A 21,377-nucleotide genomic window follows, 5' to 3' on the forward strand; every position below is an offset into this window, starting at 1 on the left:
AAAAGACGGAGACAGAATATGCCCATGCTGCAGGCTCCCTTCTCTTCATTCCATCTGCCCTCCAGACTACACCACAGTGCCACCCACAATCAGACACAACCCCGTGTCCGCTTCCCTTTCTCCTAGGCGACTAATAATTTCAGTCAAGTTAACACCCAGAAACAACCGTGGCGATGTTTGCTTTCATGTTACAGGAAGAACACCATCGGTATTGGGGAAAGTATACCGATACATTACACGCCATTCCACAAGCGTGCACTCTTCTAATGTGTTTCTTATCAGTTAAAGATAAATATGTTACCGGGTGGTGCACACCTTTAGTGCCAGCCCTTGGGAGGCAGAGGCGGGGGAGCCCCTGTGCCCCCTAAGTAGGTATTTAAAAATAGAAAGGTTTAAAATGTAGACAGAGCAGCTTGGCCCACACAACAGTTAATCTGAGTGCCGGTGACTGCTATGATGGGCACTGGGGGTGGGGGTGGGGGCGGGGAGCTGTGGTGGAGGCCGTGGAGGTAGCCCCCTTCACTGCTGAATCATCTTAACACTGAAAATGTCAGTCCCCCAGGCAAGGAGGGGATCCCAGCCAGCGAGGGTATCCAAGGCCAGTCCCCAGCTGTGCCTCCTGCTTGTCGCTGATCCCTGCTGGAACACGCACCTGGGGCTGCCGGGAGATGCTTGACTTAATTAAAGGGGCATCATTGTCTCCTCTGGAGATGAGTGGATTTGGCCTGTGGCTTTGGAAGGCATTGGCTGCCTTTTCTTGCCTTTGATCTGCCTCTGGCTTGGCCTCCCCCCATGGCCTTTTGGATTCTCCTGGGGAGTGGCCGAGGCTTGACTCCTGCAGGGCAGCCTGGGCCCTTCTCCCAGGGTCTCCCCTGCTGTCTGCTGAGGATCGTGTAGCAGGTGGAGAGTGGTAGCTTTGTCCCTGCTACTTCTAGCAGAAAGAAAAAACATGTGGGCCGGCCTAATGTTAGATTGATGTAAAGCTGATTGGTGAGAAAAACCGTTTTATCATTCTTTCCCTTTTGAAAAAAACCATTTTAGTTTTGGACACGTGCACTGGCGTCTCAATGAGGGGCTGATGGTCAAAGGTAATCATCCTGAGATTTAAGACGTAAACGGGGTAGGTGGGGAGGTCTGGGAAGGGGAGGGAAGGGTTTCTGGAGACGTAAGCCACCATTGCTACCCTCATGGAGTCCTCAGGTGGCTAGAGTTGCCTCAGAGTGGTTCTCTCTTCAAAACAGCCTCTTTCCTCATTCATCCCGATTCTCTTTCCAAATGTGCGTTCTTTTGCAAAATGAAGGCGGTTGTTCCCATTGTGTCACTTTCCTGAGGACAGATGCCTGCTCACCCCAGATAGGTGTCACATAGGTGCCACAGACAGACAGAAGAAACTCCCAGAGACTGTTCGGGTTTCTCACAGGAGTACCTTACCTTCAGGTGACTCAGGGCAGTTGTACCACTGAAAACCTGTGGGATCATGAAAGGCACCCTCGTATCTGGTTGAGGAGACCTGAAACCCCGGTGACCCCGAAAGGGACGGTAGGCATTTCTCCTGACTCCTAGGAAACCAGGCCGGTCACTAGCCACAGCCCTCCATAGATTTGTGACCATCGGTCACATAAGGGCAATGCCCCAAGCCCCTTCACAGGTAGAGGACATGACCACAGGTCACGTAGGCTCAAGACAGATCTCTATTATAATGAGGTACCCAAAGGCCTGGAGGCTTAGCCAATGAACTTTCCTTCCCAGACAGTCCTCCCTGCAAAAGGAACCATACCCTGAGAAGTGGGGTACAGTTTTACTCATCTACTAAACGCCATGACAGTAAATGCTTTGAAACCATGGACTGCCTCTTTTCATTGGGACCTGCCGTGAGGCTGGTGGGAAGCCATGGAGAAAGACTTCTTCTACAGAATCACTGTCTAATCTTCCACAGAAGGCCTCAGTGCACCCCCAGCCACACTTCCACCACCAAAGCCTGAAGCCTACCACAGTCAAGCCAAGGACTCTCCCCTCGGGACCAGCCAGAGCTCTCCGCCCCTTCCCCCAAGGCCCCAGGCTAGATCCAGCCACATAGCCCCCCACTCCGTTCTCAGCTCTTCTACCTCATACCAGCGGTGCCTGGATGCCTAAGAGCCCGAGAATTCAGCCTCCTAGCAGTCCCAGGGATCCTGGAGCCAGCTCCGACTGTGTCCCAAGCCCGAGACTGTGCTTCCCCATCACTGGAGCGGTGTCCTGCAGCTTCCCACAGCCCAACGCCCATCTGGCAGCAGTGTGGGTTAAGAGTGGTCAAACTAGGGGCTGGGGACTTAGCTCAGTGGTAGAGTGCTTGCCTAGCAAGCTCAAGGCCCTCCTGGGTTCGGTCCCCAACTCCAAAAAAAAGAAAAAAAAAAAAGAGTGGTCAAACTTGGGCTGGAGAGATGGCTCAGCAGTTAAGAGCACTGACTGCTCTCCCAGAGGTCCTGCGTTCAAATCCCAGCAACCACATGGTGGCTCACAACCATCCATCTGTAATGGGATTTGGTGCCCTCTTCTGGTGTGTCTGAAGACAGCTACAGTGTACTTATATATAATTAAAAAAAAAAAAAAAGTGGTCAAACTTTCCGTGCCCTGCCTCTCTAAGCAGCTCACAGCCAGCCCTGTGGTGGAGCAAACATGGAACCCCATTAATCCTTTAAAACCCACCCAGCAGGAGTGACTACTTGCTCACAAAACTGCATCTTGGAGACCGTGTCCAGTTTGTAGACAGCTCAGCCAGTCCTGGAGTAGCCTTTCCCCAGCAATTGTTACTACTTATTCATGAAAACTGCTAATCATCATCATTATTGTGACTATTACTGTTATTGTTGTTATATGTGTATCTGTCAAGGGACAACTTGCAGGAGGTGGCTCTCTTGTCACCATTTGGGTCCTGGGATTGAAGATCATCAGGTGTGGTAGCAAATGCATTTACCTGCTGAGCCCTCTCTCCAGCTTGTTACTGCTTACAAGATGTAAATCTTACCTTTCAGAAGCTTCCTGTCGCTGACTTTTGTTTTGTTCACTTCCTGGGCCTTGTGTGTTTTCTCAACTTCCTTAGTCTTCAGAGCCAGGTTTCTCTGTAGGAAGGACTGTTTCCATTCAGGGGAAAGAGTTGCCCACAGTTACCTCAGCCAGTTGGAAGAAGTAAAGGGCATTTTCTACCTTGGTTAATTCTGTTTCTTTTAGGTCAGAATAACATATCAAAAGAGACATATTTTGGCATGGTATGTCTTCTCCAAATCCCTGGTGCCAAATGTAGACAGTTCTGTCCTCACTCTTGCATCTGGAGGCCATTTCTGTGACTGGCATGTGTGTTTCAGCTTGACACGGGGACACACTCCTGGGCCACAGGCCCTGCAGGGGACGTGGAGCGGGCGCTCGCATGGCCTAAAGTCTCTGAAGTTCCATGAGTGTTCCCCATGTGCCCACACCTTCTCCGTCTCCCCTTTCAATAGAAGCACTTCCCAGAGGCTCACCCCAGTCTCTTTGGCCCCGAGATGGGTCTTGGAGACAGAGTTAGCAGAGATGCCAGGCATAACCTGAGCATAGTAGACGAGTGAGTTTTTCATGGGGGGAAAAGAAAGGGGAATGGAACATCTCAAGTTGAGATAAGTTAAGGATTCCCATGGGGGATGTGGGAAGCTTTCAGGAGATGAGGGGGTGACACAAGATGAGCCCCTTTACTTGAATTCCATACCTCACACTCTGAGCTGCACCCCGTCCCCAGCTTTGGCTGCCAACATTGTTCCCTGTGCTTGGTCCCCAGCAGTCCCTCACTGGTATTGGTCTGCGTATTCACTGAAGAGATGTGGGGATGCTGGGACAGCCAGTGTCCCATGGGCTTGGGAGGATCAGGTGGGTGACAGCTCCTCCTCTTTCGGTACCTGAGGCTGCAGAGGCTGCCGACCCAGAATCAAGCAGACACGGTCAGCATCAGGTGGAGGACTGAAGTAGGGTCCTGGGAGGGTGACAGGGATGTTGGTGTAAGGCGTGTTCCAGGACGGAGTAGCTGTTCCTTCCGGTGTGTGCTGGTCTGGGAGAGCAGGTGCTGGTGCCTAGACTGGGACAGGCTTTGTCTCTGGGACGTGGGAGCCACTGGAGGCGGAAGCCCAGAAGAGATGAGACCAGACCATGCTTGCTTTGACCACGGCTTTGACTGCTTGGTGGAGTATGAACTGTGTGTGTGTGTGTGTGTGTGTGTGTGTGTGTGTGTGGCTGCTTGGAGTATAAACTGTGTGTGTGTGTGTGTGTGTGTGTGTGTGTGTGTGTGTGTGTGTACGCACGCACGCATGTGTATGTGGCAGGGGGACGGGGCTGAAATAGATGGCCACTAAGGAGACATTTTGATTGTTGGGTTGATGGCAGAAGACTATAAAAGTGCTGGTTACCTGTGAGGAAGACTGAGGAGGAATCAGAGAGTCTCTTAGCCACTCCAGGGCTTGGGTTTGGGAAGAGAAAAGGTCAGTATGAGTTCAGAAAAGAGGAGAGCACATGAGCTCACATTTCAGACAGAAGCCAGAGAAGTGTGCCAGCTGAGCTAGCCACAGACCATGGAGGAGGAGGAGGAGGAGGAGGAGGAGGAGGAGGAGGAGGAGGAGGAGGAGGGGAGGAGGAGGAGGGGAGGGGGAGGGGGGAGGAGGAGGAGGAGGAGGAGGAGCAGGAGGAGGAGGAAGGAGAGGAGGAGGAGGCGGGAGGAGGAGGGAGAGGAAGAGGAGGCGGGAGGAGGAGGGAGAGGAAGAGGAAGGAGAGGAAGAGGAAGAAGGAGGAGGAATAGGAGGAGGAGGAACAGAAGGAGGAGGAGCAGGAGGAAGAGGAAGAAGGAGGAGGAACAGGAGGAGGAGGAACAGAAGGAGGAGGAGCAGGAGGAGGAGCAGGAGGAGGCAGAGGCAGCTGGGAGCATCTACTGTATCTGACTGCATGGCGCCTGTTGTCACTCTTCCTGAGTGCAGTTTTGCTTGGTGGGGGACACAAAGCCGTTGTTCTGGAGGTGGCTGTAAGATGAAGCCCCCTGCTGCCCCGTGGCAGTGGCTGGGGACACACACTGACAAGGCGAAGGCCAGCTTAGGGGGCTGACGAATAGGGAAGCCGCCGCTGCGAGGCAGTGATGCACTGACTTAGAGGCTGTGGTGGTGGCACATGCTTCAGGGATCACAGCTGTCCAGTGGTGCCTTTTGGGGTCACATCTCCACATAGCTCCTACTTCCAAGATGCTAGCAACACCCTAGGACAGCACACCCTTGTGGACGGGCAGCCGCGATGGGTTGGATTTTCCCTATCCTTACTGGGTCCCCGTGGGTGACAGCCGTTGTCCTTATAGGCTCTGAAGAGCGGTAGGTACTGAGCAGCCATCTTGTCTAACCTGGGGGACTGGCCGCTTGTCTGCTCTGTAGCTCAAGATATCCTGGGAGGCCCACACACCTTTTCTATAGCCGTTCAGAGTATGGCTGCTGTGTAGATAAGGTCAGCATGGTGAAGGGGGATAAAGCCCTTGGACCAGGCTCCTCATATGCCTATGGGGTGTTGAGGCCTGGAGACCTAGGTAAGGGCTGACTTACCCATGGCCCAGGGGCTGCTCCTCTGAGCCCACCAACCTAGGCTAACAACCCAGCTGCTTCTGCATCATCAAGTGGGGCCTAGGGTAGATTGCAGGTGGGTCCCCATGGAGGCCGGGATGTAAGGTGTGCGGTCCTCATTTTTGCCTTTTCTCTATAGGCCTTTTCCATCAGAGGAGACGGCTGAAAACGATGACGATGTCTATCGGAGTCTGGAAGAGCTGGCTGAGTAAGTAGAGGAAGGACGATGGGGTGGGCATGGGGAGGAGCCCCAGGCTCGGCAGTGGGGAAAGCTGCTCTCAAGGTAGAGCCGGCCTTGGCTGTCCTTTCTGCCAGAAGCTGGGTTTCTGCATGGCTGACTTACAGGCACCCTGCCTGCTAGGAACCCTCTGCCTTCTAGAGGCTGCCGGGTAATTGCCTTGGTGTCTGTGGGTCGTGGTTGGTAGCCTTTCTCTTGCAATGCTTCCTTCCATGGAGCGTGTGGGAGTGACACTGGGCGGGCAGCCCAGGTGAGGTGTCCTTGTGTTCCTCTTCCCTGGCCTTTGGGTTCCACACTGGGTAGGCTTTAAGCAGTGGGGCTTGTGGCTCAGATGGTCTTACAGCTCCCCACTTAGTCTGTCTCTGGCAAGAGAGAGAGAGAGCTGGTTCTTTATCTCTTAATGGCCCCATGCAGCTTAATTCCTCTGAGGATTTTTTTTTTTCTCTACCACATACAGGCTAAGCTGGGTCATTTCCCCACAGGGGTGATGGTACCTTTGGCCTAACGTTTCAGCCTGCTGTGGTCAGATGAGTGGGTTCATGCGGCTGGTGTGGGATTACCCAGCTCTCTGCCAGTGAAGGGAGGTAGCCCACCCTGAGCCTAACAGTGGGAAGGAGAGAGGGGCTAAACAGCCCATTCTGATAGGGAGGGAGCCAGGCTGGGCGGAGCTGAGCCTGCCCAGGACCTAGTTTGTTACTGTTAGGTCCTAGCTTGTGTGTCAGCTTCCCCCCAACCCCGGGCCTCCTTTGGGCCTCCCATTAGACTACTGTCTTCATTTTTACCATGCATATTGCCTTGTTCTGAGGTAAATGTGGTCCTTCTGTGGACACTATGGCCACTCCCATCCCCCCTTCCCTTCTCTGTACCAGCTCAGAAAGGAATCAGATGTGCTGGGGTTATCGTGTTCTGAGCACCTGCTGTTTAAGGGCCTACACTGGGATTTGCTGCATTCACACCCCTCCCCCCCCCCAATCTGGGGTGTCTCAGCGTGTTTGTAAGGTCTGCTAGATGTGTCTAACCTTGTGACGTTGTGAGATATGCGTATGTGTATGTGACATAGTCATATACAAAGGTAACGCTCAAAGAGGTCCCCTCTCCCAATAATAATGTCCGGAACAAGTTTAGAATTTGTGTTGGGCAGCATTCCTAGCTGTTCTGAGCCCCGTGCATCCCACAGGCATGGTCTGACATGCCCAGAACGCATCCACAGCTTAGCTTGTCTGTCCTGGGCTGGCAGCCCTTCATGCAGGTCTGTGAGAGCCGGAGAGTCCTTACCTGTAGGCAGAGGGAATCCAAAACGGGATGCCTGTAGACCTGGGATTTTGCCTTAGGCACGAAGCCCAGAGTTCCTTCAGACATCTGGTGGAATCCTGAGTTATAAAGAGTCCCTCAGAGGGAAAAGGGTTCCACGAAAGTCACCCAAGGCCTTGAGTCTTTGCCTGCTATGCTAGACACCACTATGATTCTGACCCATCTCTAGTCGGAGAGGGACTTAGGGCACTCAGGTGCAGGCAGAGCACCATAGGGGTACAGAGGAAAGGGGGCATTCAGGCCGGTGGTACAGCACTGCCCTAACCTGTGGCTCCATGGTGGCTGGGGAGCTCTGGACCAGTGGGTGCTGAGAACAGATCTGACGTTTCCCCTGTATCTTCATCTGTATTTTTGGGCAGTGTCCCTCAGGTTGGCATACACTGGGATTTGGAATGACAAGGGCCCTGTAGTTCTCGTGTATCCAGGGCCGGGTATGAGATAACCCGATGCCCTCCTGCGTTCTTGCAGACTGCTCTCCTGGAGGCCGCCTGTGTAGCATTGTTCATCTGATGCATTTCAGTTTCAAAGACTCACATGTGGGGAGCCTGCCCGGAACCTGGGCACCCTCCTCCTTCTTCCTCAGTCCTCTTCTGGTTTGTGACTGGTCCCTATCCAAGCCAAACTGGAATTATTCCCATAGGAATGCAAGTCCGGAGAATGTGTAGCCTTGCCCAGCCAAAAGCTGCCCCTCAGCGACATTCATACCCAGCCCTCTTAACCCTTAACCCTGCAGTTACTGCAAACCTGAACCGGAAATTACAGGGAAGAAGGGCGAGTCTGAGTCTTTAACTTGCAGTTTGGTCCCATTGGCTCAAGTTTAATAAATCTTCTATGCCTTTTTTCTCCTTCCCTCTCCTTTCCTCGGAAGGCAGATCACCTGGTACCCATCTCTGTGGAAGTGGTAGTGATGTTTGCCCATCACACAAACAGTCTTCGTGAGGAGGGCATGAGTGGCAGCTGGGTGGCAGCTGTGTATGGGGAGGGGCGCGTTTTAGAGTACAAGGGACGGAATCTATAACGGTGATCATGTTGCATGCCTGCAGGACTCTTCCAGCCATCCTGACCCAGACACTGCAGCTTGTAGTGGTGATAGGGATGTTAAACACTGGCTTCCTGATGTGGCTTTTTCCTTGGAGCTCCATATAAGGTCTGTCGAGGGACCATTATACCCAGTGAATCAGCCGTGCCTTAGCTCAGTTGCTGCCTGTATACTGAGCCTTGCCCGTCTTGTCTAGCCAGGACCAGGCCTTCAGTATGAAAGTGAGGTGTTGACCCAGGCCTGCCTTCCGAGACACCGTGCTCCAGACAGGAGGTGGAAGCACAAAGGGAATTCTGGGACAAGGTGGATGCGTCACAAGGCACAGACAGGCACAGGCTGCCTCTGTGTCCCTGGCTGAGGGGTCCTGGATCTCCATGTAGCATCTACCCACACTCAGAAAGGCCTTCCTACGAGAGCTGCCTAGAGCATTTACAACTCCACAGCACACAGGCGAGCTATGAGTAGAGCCACCTTCTATCCCACGTGAGGATGGCCCTGGTTGTCTGCCTGGACCATTTACTCCGGGAGCTTAGCACAGTCATTTCCTGCCCACATGGTCTGGGCAGGCAGCTTGCTTTGATGTACCTCAGTTTCCTTCTCTGTAAAACATGATATTAGTACGAGCTGTGAGGGACTATTGGGAAGATGGACAGCAGCGGCAGACGGTGTAAGTGAACCATGGGGTGCTCACAGGTACCATGAGCACCAGGGGTTCCTACCTAATCCGCCCCATTGACCAAGAGACACACCTCTCTGTCTTCTGAGTGGCTATGGCAGCATCGTGCAGAGGAAATCAAACATGGGTTGCATATGTGACTGCTGGTTTTCTAGTAGCCTCACCAAAAAACCCAAGAAGAGACAGGTGAAATTAATCTGAAGAATGTATTTTATTTGAACTGATTGACCCAAAATATTGCCAGAGCAATGTTATCTGCAGAGTAACAGCTGCCAAGTAATTGAGTTTTCTATCACAGTCATCAGTCCCCTGGCCGGGCATATGCTGTGCGATTGGTCCACATCCATTTGTTATATGACAGCCGTGCATAGCCCTGAGCCACTGAGCTGGGCAGTGGGGGTCGCAGTCTCAAGCGTCCTTCCTGGGGCATGAACACAACCCCACTGGATACGGCTCCCTTCCGAGGCGTGCACTCTAAGTTCCCTCTTCAGATTGTCAAGTAATTGTGTGATCAAGCAGTCAGAGCAGCTGGCTGAGACAATGCACACAAAACATAGCCACTTCAAAACGCCATTGTTAAGCAAAATAAGTCCAAAAGGAGAGGCCTGCTTTTCAATTGCTCTAAAAATTGGCACCCAGCTTTGCATAAGTGGCTTGCCTTTGGAAGTATCTGATCCCACCGTGCAAGCCTGGCACTCACCCCCAATCCCCATCCGCAGGACTGGTGGCTGCTTTGTAGAGAGCACCGATGGCACAGGAGCAGTGTTACAAGTGAGGTATAGCAACCTGGGGTCACAAAGGTCTGACTTTGTCCCCTTGTTTTTCTCTTTGGGGGGCCCTGTATGCCCGGGTGATGTGGCTGGAGCATGACCAGGGCCCAGGGAAACCACCCGTCTTGGGTTGTATAACTACCCTGGCTGTGCTCTGTGTTACTGCCTCAGTTCCTCCGAGGGCTTCGATTTCTTCATCTCCATCCTGAATCATGCACAGATGTCCCTTTGAGGTCACAGACTCCACAGTCTGTCGTGGCAGAGCCTGCTTTGTGCTGGTGATGACATCATTGTCCTCTGAGGTAAATTAGTTTGCGGCCTTAAACAAATGGGCTTGTGCCAAGGCAGGGACTGTAATTTATCTGTAAGTGCATAGCCGCATGTTTTATTGCATTATAAAACAACTTCGCAGCTTTCGATGCTTGTGTCAGCATGATGGGTAATTCTTAAGGTATATAAATGAAAGTGGTTCAGAGCCCTTCTGTGCCCTGGGAGGAGTTGAGGCGACAGGGTTGGCAATGACCTGGAAGGGTGGTCATGCTTCTCCCAAAGCTCCAAGCCTTGGCCACTTTGTGCAGAGTTCTTTTACAGGAGAGGACAAGGGCCGTATGCCCGCATGGGGCCCTCATTCAAGTGGAAGCCCATCTCCATCCGTGCCCATGGTCCTCCCTCTCTCGTGTTCCTCCCTCTGCTCAACATTGTCAGAGACTCAGCTCTGTCCTCAGAGTTTTCAGGTTCAGTGCTGCTCATGAAGCCTGGGTCAGTTGGGTATGCTTAGGATGTCTTATGTTCATACCAACAGCTTCTTTCCAGAGGGGTTAGCTTTAAAGCTGACTTTAAAGGCCCAGTGGGAAGGAGGGATGGAAAGCCAGCCATAGTGGGGCAAACCTGCAATACCATCACGTCAAAAGCTGAGATGGGAGGATCGGGAGTTCTCCTGGGTTACACGAGACTCTCAAACAACAGAATGTCTCCAGGCCCCTTTAGAAAGCAGCCCTGTTTACACGCCCCTAGGAAAAGTTTCAGATTGACCTATTACAGTCTGAGAAAGGCAAACCTCCTCCCGTACAGGTGGGGATGGCTCCCTCCTGCCTCAGCTCGAGTTCAACAACGCTGTTGGCCAAGGTGAAGGTGGAGAGCAGGCCGTGGGCTAGCACTGGGCTCACGTTGTGAAGCTACAGTCCTCTCCTACAGTTTTGTTGCCTGAGGCTGGGACACTGGGGCTTCTTCCATGGGTGACAGCCAGAGATCAAAAGGCTTTTTTCTCCTTTCTTGACTAAGTCACCTCAGCTGGTGCCCAGCATTGCCGGGAGGACATGTTCATATTCACCCCTCCCCCACTCCCACTGACCCTTCTCCTCACAACTACCCCACGTCTCCTGCCATGCCTGTCTGGCTCCTGTACCATAGTGCACCTGTGGAGGTCAGAGGGTAATCTCACGTGTCAGTCTTCACCTTCAATGGGGCTTTATCCTTTTTCTGCTGCTTTCATCGAGCGTGCTGGCCCATGAGCCTCCGGGGGTCCTGTCAGCACTGGGGTTACATGTCTGCCTGCTGCCTGGTCCACCTTTTACACGGCGGCTTCTCGGGTCCAGATCTTCCTCACCCCCCTGCAGCAGGCGCTTTCTCCCAGCCTCCCTTCCTGTCCCTCTTTCTTGGTGACCCATTGAGCTTCATTAGAATTGTTGCTTACAGGAACCTGGCTATCTTACCTGTGGCTGTACAAACCGAGGAAACTATCTCCCTGCAAATAACAAGTGTCCATTGGGATGCTTTCTGGGGACTTTGAATGGTGCACCTTGTCAGCTTCTGCTGAGTTTCGGGCAGGAGTCTGGGGAGAGTCTGGGTCTCCTTTATACCTTACTTGGGAAATTAGAGCTGGTTGCTCTGACCCCGTGGTGACCTGTGAGTGACCCAGCCCTCCTGTCTGGTGGTCTGACCAACCTCCCATGCTAGTGCCTATGAGGAGGAGTGCAGGTAAGCTTGGGAACTTAGAAACGTTTTCCCATTTCATTCTGGCCAAGGATAACTGGTCCCCCAGGTCCCCTCATTGTGAGCTTTACTTAGTACAGGGAGAATGCAGTGGGCCTTAGCTGTCACTTCAGCTGCCTCCTAGGTCTCTGCAGGATCTCTGTGCCCTTCCTGATGCCCGTGGGGCAGGCTCCATGTTATCCCTCCTGCTCTAACTATTCAGATATATGCGAAGCAGACAAGGTTCAGGATCTCACCCAGCCAGCCACAGCCTTTCTCTCCTGGCAGAGGCAGCCAGAATGGGAGTTTTAGAGCCATGTGTGGATATGCTGCCATTTTCCAGCTGGGAGCAGAGAGCTTTGTCCTATCTAACGGGGCCTTGCAAATCCAATGGTGTCTTTCAGACACTCTGAGAGATAAAGACTTGGCTTTCCTGATGCCGTGCCTCCGGTGCTCGGCACAGATGTTGCACCCAGCAGCACATTAAGAGAGAACACTGCAAAATGAGTAAGCAGGCCACACTGGGTTCTAAAAACCCAGGCCAGGAGTCACCTCCTCCAAGAGGCCACCTCAAGCTAAAAGGGTACCTTCTCTTGCTGTTTGTCCAGACCTGGGTGACCTTGACACTGAGTTCCTATTGATTTTTTGCATCCCTGTCCTGGTAGAGCAAGCTCCCTAAGGGTCATTTGTTAGGAACAAAGCATGCAGATTGCTTGACCTGAGCCCCGCACGGAGTGATAGTTGAAGAACCAGGACCAGTGAGGTGGCTCACAGGTAAAGGTGCTTTCTGCCAAGCCTGGCACCCTGAGTTCAATTCCCGGGGCCTACAAAGCAGAAAGAGAGAACCGACTCCTTCACATTGTCCTACGGCCTTCACACATGTACCTTGGCACTTGTCCCCGTCCATGGGGGGTGGGGTGGGATGGGCAGGACACAAGGTGACAATGGATACTCAGAATACGGATGCGCAGTCCTTGTGTGAAGGGTCCATTCGTGTCCCCCATGTTGCTCCTGCAGAGTCTCATGCCACCTCAGCCTCAACCACACAGGCGGGGGTCCGCCCTCCATTTTACAGTTGGTTAATAGAGCTTCAGGAGGGGAAGTGCCTTGCTGGAGGCCACACAGCCCACACCATGTGACAAAGGGGGAACTGAAATGCTGGGCCATCTGTCTGGGGCCTAGGATGTCCCTGTGGGACTAGCCTCATGACCCAGTGCTGCCTTGTCTGTCAGTCTGTCTGTATCTGTCCATCTATGGATATTTCTAGGTTCTTCTGCTTGGTAGGAATTCCCAGAAAAGAGGCGGTTGCTGCATGTTTGCCTGTGCATGAGCGTGCGTGCGTGCGTGCGTGCGTGCGTGCGTGCGTGCGTGTGTGTGTAGGTCTGGTCAGATGGTTCCCTGTTCCTTCCTGCCGTCAGGATCATTCTTCCCACAGAGAGTAATTGAATGTGTCTAGGTGTCTTGTTTGTCCCTATGTCCCCACACACAGACCGTTCACTCCACAGCGGCCACTCTTTGCTGCCTGTGCCCTGAGATGAACTGTATTCTGGTGTGGGCTGAGGTCACAAAAACGTCCCCTTTGGTTTCCTAGTAACGAGTTCATGGTGGCTTGTCACAGGCTTGCCTGCCAGCCTCATGCCTGGGGCTGGGTTCACACTGTGTGCCAAGCCTGTCAGCTCGATGTCTGTGGCCCCTGTAAACACGCAGTGCCTGAGGCAGAGGGCAGTTGCTCATTTCTCCCTGGTTTGCAAAGTGAGGGAGCTGGGCAGCTGCCTTGTGAAAAGCAGGACACCAGAATCAGCTATCGCGCGGGCTAGCGAGGGAGGCTGTAGGCCAAAGAGGCTCGGGCAGGAGGTGGAGGGGACATTTTGGGCCCTTTCTGGAGGAGTTCAGGCTGGTGTAAGAGGAGTCATCCTTGGGATGCAGCATCTCTCAGTGCAGCCGACTTCAGGAAGCTGCAGGAGGGAGGGCGGGTAGAACAGGAGGAGCTGGGGCAGGTAAGGGGCCTTCACGCCATGTGGCCCATCTGCGTCTGATTGTCACAGTCCCGCCACTGTGTGGGACGGTGCCTCCACACATACGTTCCTGTGCATCCTCATGGCAACTGGACCATGAGGGGTGACTTCTGTCACCCTGAGAGGCCTGTGCAGTCCCTGGGCTTCCGTGGCCTTTGTGCTTGGTTTTGCTGTTTAATCTGCTGTCATACAGCACTTAGCATGTGAAAGGCCATGGGGTCTGTCCCGGCTTTCTCTGTGTGTGAATGTAATGCTCACACGAGGACATCAACCTCGGCTGCATTCCTTGGGCGACATTTTTTTGTTTGTTTGTTTTTTCCTTTTGAAAGAGGTTCTGTCAGTGGCCTTGATTCTCTCATTATGTCAGGTTGGTTGGCCAGCAAGTCCCAGACACCTACCTTTCTCCATCTCCTCAGACCTGAGATCACAGGCACTGTAGCCCCCTAAAGTGGATGCTGGGGATGCCATCCTACAGCCTGAGCTTGTCACCTCGCCAAGTGACACCAAAGTAACCCCCTTCTCATCTCAGCCTTGTTCCCCGTGTGCTCCCACCTTGAAGCCATCTCTGTCCTAAAGATCAACAAGGATTCGAGCACAGAACTGATCTTAGGATGAATATGGGTCAACCCGAAAGAATCTGATTGTTTCTTGTTTATGTCGGTCACTAAGATTATGGTTTTTGCTTTTACTTTTGGTTTTATTTTGATTTAAAAGAGCTCTTTGACTTTCTCTCTATTTCTTCCTCTCCGGTACTTTGGAGCACGCATGTGTGAAACTTCAGTTCTGCGGTTTTATAATTGCTAATACCATGCATGAAGCTGTTCGTTGACCTGAATTAATTAAATAACGGGCAGAGGCGGCATCGTATAAATGCTGATGGCATCGGTGTGGAGAGTCTGTTCCGAGGCACCCTCACGGCTCTGTGTCAGCCCAGGATACAGACAGGAATCAGATTGGCTACTTCTGGGCAGGAGGCTCTGCAGAGAATGTGGGGTTTGCAACTTTTGAGGCTCTGCCACCCTAGATTAAGGCACTAGAACATCCTCCCTCCCTCTCTGCTTCTGGCTATGTTTGACCTGAGGGTGTTTAAGAGAGATGGTGTGGTGTGTAAAACACAATCCTGCCAGGATGTTCCTGGTCACCATTGACTTTGGGGAAGGCGAGATCAGAACACAGCAGTAAACGTGTTGGGTGATCATTCTGGGGGTGTTCCCAAATCTCAGTATGGTGTGATGTTGGGGTATCTGCTGGGAGCTATTCCCAGTGTCTCATCTCAGTAGCATGTGGTGCTAAGGTTTCTGCTGCAGGGTGTTCTCAGTACCTTAGTCCTGTGTGAATGGTGTTCCCAGCGTCCCGGTCCTGTGGCCTTGTTTATTCTGTGACCAGAGAGGGACAAACCTTAGTCTCCCCTTTTCTACCTGATGATTCCCCCAGAGGCTTTTCTGTAGGTGCTCATTGGAGGAGGCCACACCAGGCACTGTATTATCTCACTTAACGGTACCCTCTAAGCCTCCATGTATGCTGGTGCTTATGGGGGTTGCTTGATATCTAAGGAGGACTGGCTCTCTGCAATAACAGAATGGTAGGGCCAGACTAACATTCCCCCAGCCGGTAATGCCAAAACTTGGAAAAATGCATATAAATATACTCAGAGGCACTGGACAGCAGCCAAAATCTCGAAGTTGAGGGAATATCCTTATACACATCTATCAGTGAGAGATGGCCTAGATCAGGTTGGCCCCTGGGCCTATCTGTGAGGTATTATGTTCATTGAGATGGGAAAACCCAGTCCACTGTGGGTGGCTCCATTCCCTAGCAGGGGATCATGGGCTCTTAAAAGTGGAGAGAATGAGCTGAACTCTAGCATGTCATTGCTCTAGCATGCACTCGTAATTTATCGCTCTCTGCTCTTTGATGTGATCTGTGTGTGGTATGACTGGCTGCTTCAAGTTCCTGTTTCCTGACTTCCCTGCAACCCAGACTGTATCCTAGAACTGGGGGCCAAATAGACACCTTCTCTCTTAAATAGTTTGCCGAAGTATTTTGACATGGGCAGCAAAAGCAAAACTGAGACAGAAATTGGTACCGAGAGGTAGGGCTGTTAGCTTTGGGGACCTCATCATGTGGCTTTCAGACCTTTAGAACTGACTTGTAGAAGGAATGCGGAGGACTGAAACTTTGGGCTAGGAAAACTATTGAATGCCAAGAAGCAGAGGGCTCAGTTAGCAGAAGCCCCAGAGCCTACTGCCCACATCCACATTAACCCTTCACACATCTGTGTAGCAAGGGACCCGTGAGTTTCAGCAAACCGTGGAGGTGCTTGGAAGCTGAATTCTGTGGCAGTGTGAGCTCTGCCCTCTGCAGGAGGACAGTTTGAGACCAGCTGGGTTCGCTCTAAGAATAAACACGATGTTAGGAGGAGTTGAAGGATCCAGAGTCTCCGTGCATATCAGTCATAATTCCAGTGTTAACAAAATTAGGTGGACTTTCAGAGGACACCGAGTAGGGAGTAGTTCTTTCCTTCTGCTGTGAGGAGAGTAAGAATGAAACTTGGGTTGTTCGGTAAAGGCGGCAAGCACCATTACCCAACAAGACGTCTACCTCTGTGTTGTAGAAGAAGAAAGCCGGAGGGAGAACTTAGGCGCCATCACAGACATTGCTGTAAATTGACGTGAAGTAGCATTGAATGCACAGGGCAGCTGAGTGCCATGTGGGACAGAGCCAAGAGTTCTGGAAGGGACCCAGAGTTATAGACTGAAATGGAGTTTTGTCCAAGGTGTTTAAGAAGCCAAACAGAAAGAGAAAAGTCTTGGGCAGATTACTCTGGGATACACGAGTATTCCTGTGGGATGTTATATACAGAATGGATCCAGCACCTCAACAAAAGCACTGTGGCAAGGTGTCAGGAGCGCTCTGTGGATTAGAGGAAAACGAAGACTTCTTAGGTAAGATCTAGGATTTTTTTTCTATAGGATTAAGAATAGTATTGGGATGGCATAGAAGGAAAATGTGAGAAATTAGGCTTTGTTCAGTTAAGCATAAATGCTTAGCGGGGGTTAGAGAGCTAGCTCAGAGGTTAAGAACACTTGCTCTTGCGGATGACCCGGAGTCATGTTCCCAGCTCCCTTGTAATGGCTTACAACCAACTGTAACTCTAGTTCTTAGAGCATTTGATGCGCTGTTCTGACCTCCAAGCGCACCAAGCACACATGTGGCGTGCAGGCATACAGGTAAAATAACCATATACATGAAAAAATAAAAATAAATGCTTATCGGGACATATTAAAAATAAAACAAAATAAATGGCCACTCTAGAGATGGGGTGAGAGGTTGTCACCAAACATGCCAAAGCTTTTACTTGCAATAGATAAAGAGCTTAAAATGCAACAAGAAAAAAACTCCAAGATTTAGAAGTGGGTAGAAGTTTTGAACGTACCTTCCGCAGAGGAAGATACACCATCAGTCCACGACTGGTAGTCAGTGGGGAAATGCAAACTCAATGCTTGTGCGATTCAGTGGCTGAACTGGAGCATGGCTGCATCAGCAGCTAGAGGAGCTGTGAGCATGCCTACACTTTCGGGAGGGGTGTGGCTGCTGCGGCCATGAGGAAGAGCATTGGGCAAGCCTTCCCTGTACCCAGCAGCTCCAGCAAGTGGCTTTCAAAAGAAGTGAAAGTGTGTGCCCTCACACGCTCACTCACTCTCTCTGTCTCTCTCTGCGGGAGAAATGCTTACATTAGCAATTTCTGTTCACTATAACGAACACCACTGTGCGTGATCACGTGTGTGCGGTGCACAGGTGTGCATGTGGAGACAAGGAAAACTGGGTTTGGACATTTTTCCTGGGCTGCTATCCTTTTTCTTTTGTAAAGAAAAAAAATATTTTTAAGATCTTTCTTTTTATCTGTATGTGTGTTTTGCTTGCATGTATATATGTGTATCACACATGCAGAGCCCATGGAGACCGGAAGAAGGCAAGGAATACCCTAGGGCAGGAATTACGGATTGTTATGAGCTGCCATGTGGATGCTGGAACTGAGCCCAGGTCCTCTGCCAAAGCATCAGTGCTCTTACCACTGAGCTATCTCTCCAGCCCCAGATTTCTTCTGTGTTTAAGTATGTGTGGGGTGGTGGCGTGTGCAGTGGTGAGAGCAGATTTCCACAGAGTTCAGAAGCGTTGGAACCCTGGAGCTAGAGTTACAGGTAGTTGTGAGCCAACCGATGTGGGTGCTGGGAAGGAAACTTAGGTCCTCTGCAAGAACAGTATTTGCTGTTCATCTGGGAGCCCATCTCTAGTTCCCCTGCTTGTCTCCCGTGGCCTGAGTTCAGCATTGGCTAGGCTGGCGGGCTAGGAAGCTGCAGGGATCCATTTCTCTGTACCTCCGAGTGTTGGCGCTACACTCTGCTACACTGTTACACTTTTAACCCCGTGCCCACCATAAAGGAGATTGGATCTCACTGACTACTCACTCAGATTACAAAGGACCAGATGCAAGTCCTCGTGGGCTCAGAGATGAGACGCAGAGGTCAAGAAGCCAGATGCCAAAGGAGGGAGCTGTCTGTGCCCTTGACTTCACAGTGGGGAAGGCGGTCTCTGGAGGATCAGGCCAGGAGGGAGGCTGAGGGTGGGGATGGAGAAAGAGGACTGGTGGTAAGGTGGAATGGGTTGGGATGGAGTTAGACAGTCCCTTTGTCAGAGTGAATCAGCCAAGCTGCATTGTTAGTTTTATAAATCTTCCTTACCAAAAACTATGAAAACACCCATCTTTCATAGTTTGGGAGGCCAGTGGTGCAGGCGTGTACAGCCGGTGTGGAGAGTCAGCAGGGAGTGAGGAGTCATCTTTCTCAGGGCCACACGTTCATGGGAGAGTTGACACTGTCAGTCAGCAAGCCTCATCTGATAGGAACTGCCGGGACCTTCTCACAAACCCCAATGCCTTGTGTTGAGCTATCATGGGGATGATCCTTCTCGCCCGAAGTGAGCATATGCCACCTTCTCGTTGTCCATCTGTCCATCTGTCAGAAGCTTCAGAGCCCAGCATCACAGAGTATATGGATGCAAATGCATGTTTCACTATGATCAGAGCAGAGGCCACAGTAGAACTGTGGCCTTCCAGCCCTCCCACCTTCGACTGAATTAGGAGCCAGACCCTCAGTAGAACAGTCGTACCGCAAGATGGGGTCTGTATACAGGTTTTATTGGCAAGTCGCCCAGCTAGGTGGGACCGAGTCCTGGAATTGTCCTGGATATCCTACAAGGTGGGGTGAGAGAAAGGGAGGTTCCGATGCTGGCTGTTTCCCAGCACGTAAAACCCCCATTCAGGCTCAACTCTCACCCATTTGACCCCTTTCACAGGCTTGTGAAACATTGTAACCATCAAAGCTCCCTGTCCATCACTTCCTTCCCCCGGCCCGGCCCGCTGGAGCGAAGCCGGTGTCTGCCTCTAGACAGGGGGGTGTCTCATCTGCCCTGAGCAGTCTGCTTCCGACGCCTGGAAGCATCTGTTTCCCTCCGTTCCATGTGGTCGGAATTCTAGACGGCCGCCGTGCCTCCAGCCTCGCCCTGTTGCACGGCAGAAGTTTGGCCAACGAGTATCTGCCAGAAAGGACCTTGAAGCCCTCACCTTGCCCAGGAGGCCGGAGGCTAGAGTGGCAGGGCCGTGTACCCTTTGGCACAGCGTCCAGAGAGGTGTGTGTGTGTGTGTGTGTGTGTGTGTGTGTGTGTGTGTGTGTGTGTGTGTGTGGATGATTTGTGTTCTCTCTGGTGACCCTTTGGCACAGTGCCCAGAGAGGCCGTGTGTGTGTGTGTGTGTGTGTGTGTGTGTGTGTGTGTGTGTGTGTGTGTCTGTTTGTCTGTCTGTATGTATGTGATTGCATGTGTGTGTGCATGTGTGTACGTGTGTTTGTGTGTGTGTGTGTGCACTTGCATGTGTGGAGACAAGCACAGGTGTATTATTTAATGTGCAAAATGGCTACCTCTAAGGTTTTTTATGGACCTAAAAGAACAAGTGTCCTTTAAAAACATAAGTTGATGGTCAGGGAGATGACTCAGAAGTTAAATGCTTGCTTGTGTGCAAGCTTGACACTTCAGTTAGATCTGTGGAGTCCACTTAAATGTGGAAAGAGATAATGAAGTCTACAACGTGATCTGACTGTCACATGCCCCACCATATCCACATACACAATAATAAAAAGAACTTATGCAGGGAATGGTGGCACATCCCCCTTGTCCCATGACTCAGGAGACCAGTGGGGCAGGAAGACTTATGAGATTTAGACTAGCCTGGACTCCAGTGTGAGTTCTAAGACAGCGTGGGCCACAGAGTTGAGAGTGTCTTGAAAGAAAGAGAAATTTGGTGTGGGTAGAAGGCTTCAGAGTAGATGGGCAGCTCTCTGTAACTGTTGTAGTTGACTGTCGTGTGTTAGCTTTGTCCTCTGGCCAGCAGTTGTGGGACACCCAGAATATCGCCCCTCCTACCTTGTCTCTCAGCCTGTGGAATCTCACTGCACAGGGCTCCCCATCTGCATCTCTCTGAACCCTGGGACACAGCTGCCTTCTTCTGAGGCAATGGGCATGGGATGGCAGTTGACTTTGTGAGGAGACCTGCAGCATGGTGAGGAGGGTTCAGAGTGAACGAGGAGGTAGCTGAAGTGTGGGCAGCCTTATCAACCATAAAGCAGGTGGAAGGGTGTCCTGAGGACTGCAGTAGCCCCAGCTGTGCCTGGGAACCCCTGGACACTTTAGACGGGGATCCGCAGAATAGCCGTGCAGGGGATGCCTCTGGTGGTCTGAGGCATTTAAACCCTTGGTTCCCAGTTGCTGGCAGTGTTTGGGAGGGCTGACCCTGTTGGAGGAAGGTATGTCACCGGAAGTGGAAGCAGGCTTTGAGAGAGAGTGCACTCTCTCTGCTTCCTGCTGTGGTTAAGATGTCAGCACTGCATGCAGTCTGGAAGGAGGGAGAGAGGAAGGGGTGGGGGTGGTGGATGCTGGCACTCATTTTCCCCTTTGTCCTCAGTCCAGGGTCCCAGCTCACGGAATGATGCACCCGCATTTAAGGTGGGTCTTCCCACCGCAGTTAATGGAGTCTAGAGACTGACTCCCCCCGGCATGCTCAGAAGTTTGCTTCCAGGGCGGTTGTCTTAGTCATTTTATTGCTGTGATGAGGCACCATGGCCAGTGTAACTTATAAAAGAAAGCATCTAGTGGGGGCTCGATTACAGTTTCAGGGGGTGAATCCATGGCTCTCAAAGTGGGGAGCAGGGCAGGCACCATGGTGCTGGAGCAGTAGCTAAGATTTAAATCTTATCCACAAGTTGGAGGTAGGAGTAGGGGGGAGAGAAACTGAGAAACTGACTGGGTTTTGCTTGGGCCTTTGAAACATTAAAGTCCACTCCTGGTAACAAACCTCCTCTAGCAAGGCCACACCCCTAATCCTTCCCAAAACAGTTCCGCCAACTAGTGATCAAGCATTTCAAATAAGCCTGCTGGACCCGTTCTCATTCAGAGCACCGGCCAGGTAGACAATCAGTGTTAGTTAATGGTCATGGGTAGCTTGGAGGAGGCCCAGGAGTTGTGAGCAGAATTGAAACTTTCCTGAGTTTTAAACTGGTCTTTGCTCTCCTGGGTGCTGAAGGTCACCATGTAGTCTATGTCTCTCTCCATGCTGCATGGTGTCCACAGTGTGTGAGAGGCAGCCATATGTGGGTCCTGTACCCTCGACCTTCATGATGGGGCCACAAGGACGATGGAGCACTTGGGGCTCG

General features: G+C 51.8%; 1 protein-coding gene across 3 annotated transcripts in view; it reads left to right on the forward strand.

Moving 5' to 3' along the window:
• Positions 1–21,377, forward strand: part of Vav2 (vav guanine nucleotide exchange factor 2) — a 168,381-nt gene that overhangs the window by 108,143 nt on the left and 38,861 nt on the right. For all 3 annotated transcript variants that reach the window (XM_032902989.1, XM_032902990.1, XM_032902991.1), the window contains exon 4: positions 5,734–5,802. In XM_032902989.1, the coding sequence (XP_032758880.1) occupies positions 5,734–5,802 (69 nt within the window). The remainder of the gene's footprint in view (positions 1–5,733; positions 5,803–21,377) is intronic.

The sequence above is a fragment of the Rattus rattus genome, chromosome 5, assembly GCF_011064425.1.
Source record: "Rattus rattus isolate New Zealand chromosome 5, Rrattus_CSIRO_v1, whole genome shotgun sequence".
In the NCBI taxonomy this organism is placed as follows: domain Eukaryota; kingdom Metazoa; phylum Chordata; class Mammalia; order Rodentia; family Muridae; genus Rattus; species Rattus rattus.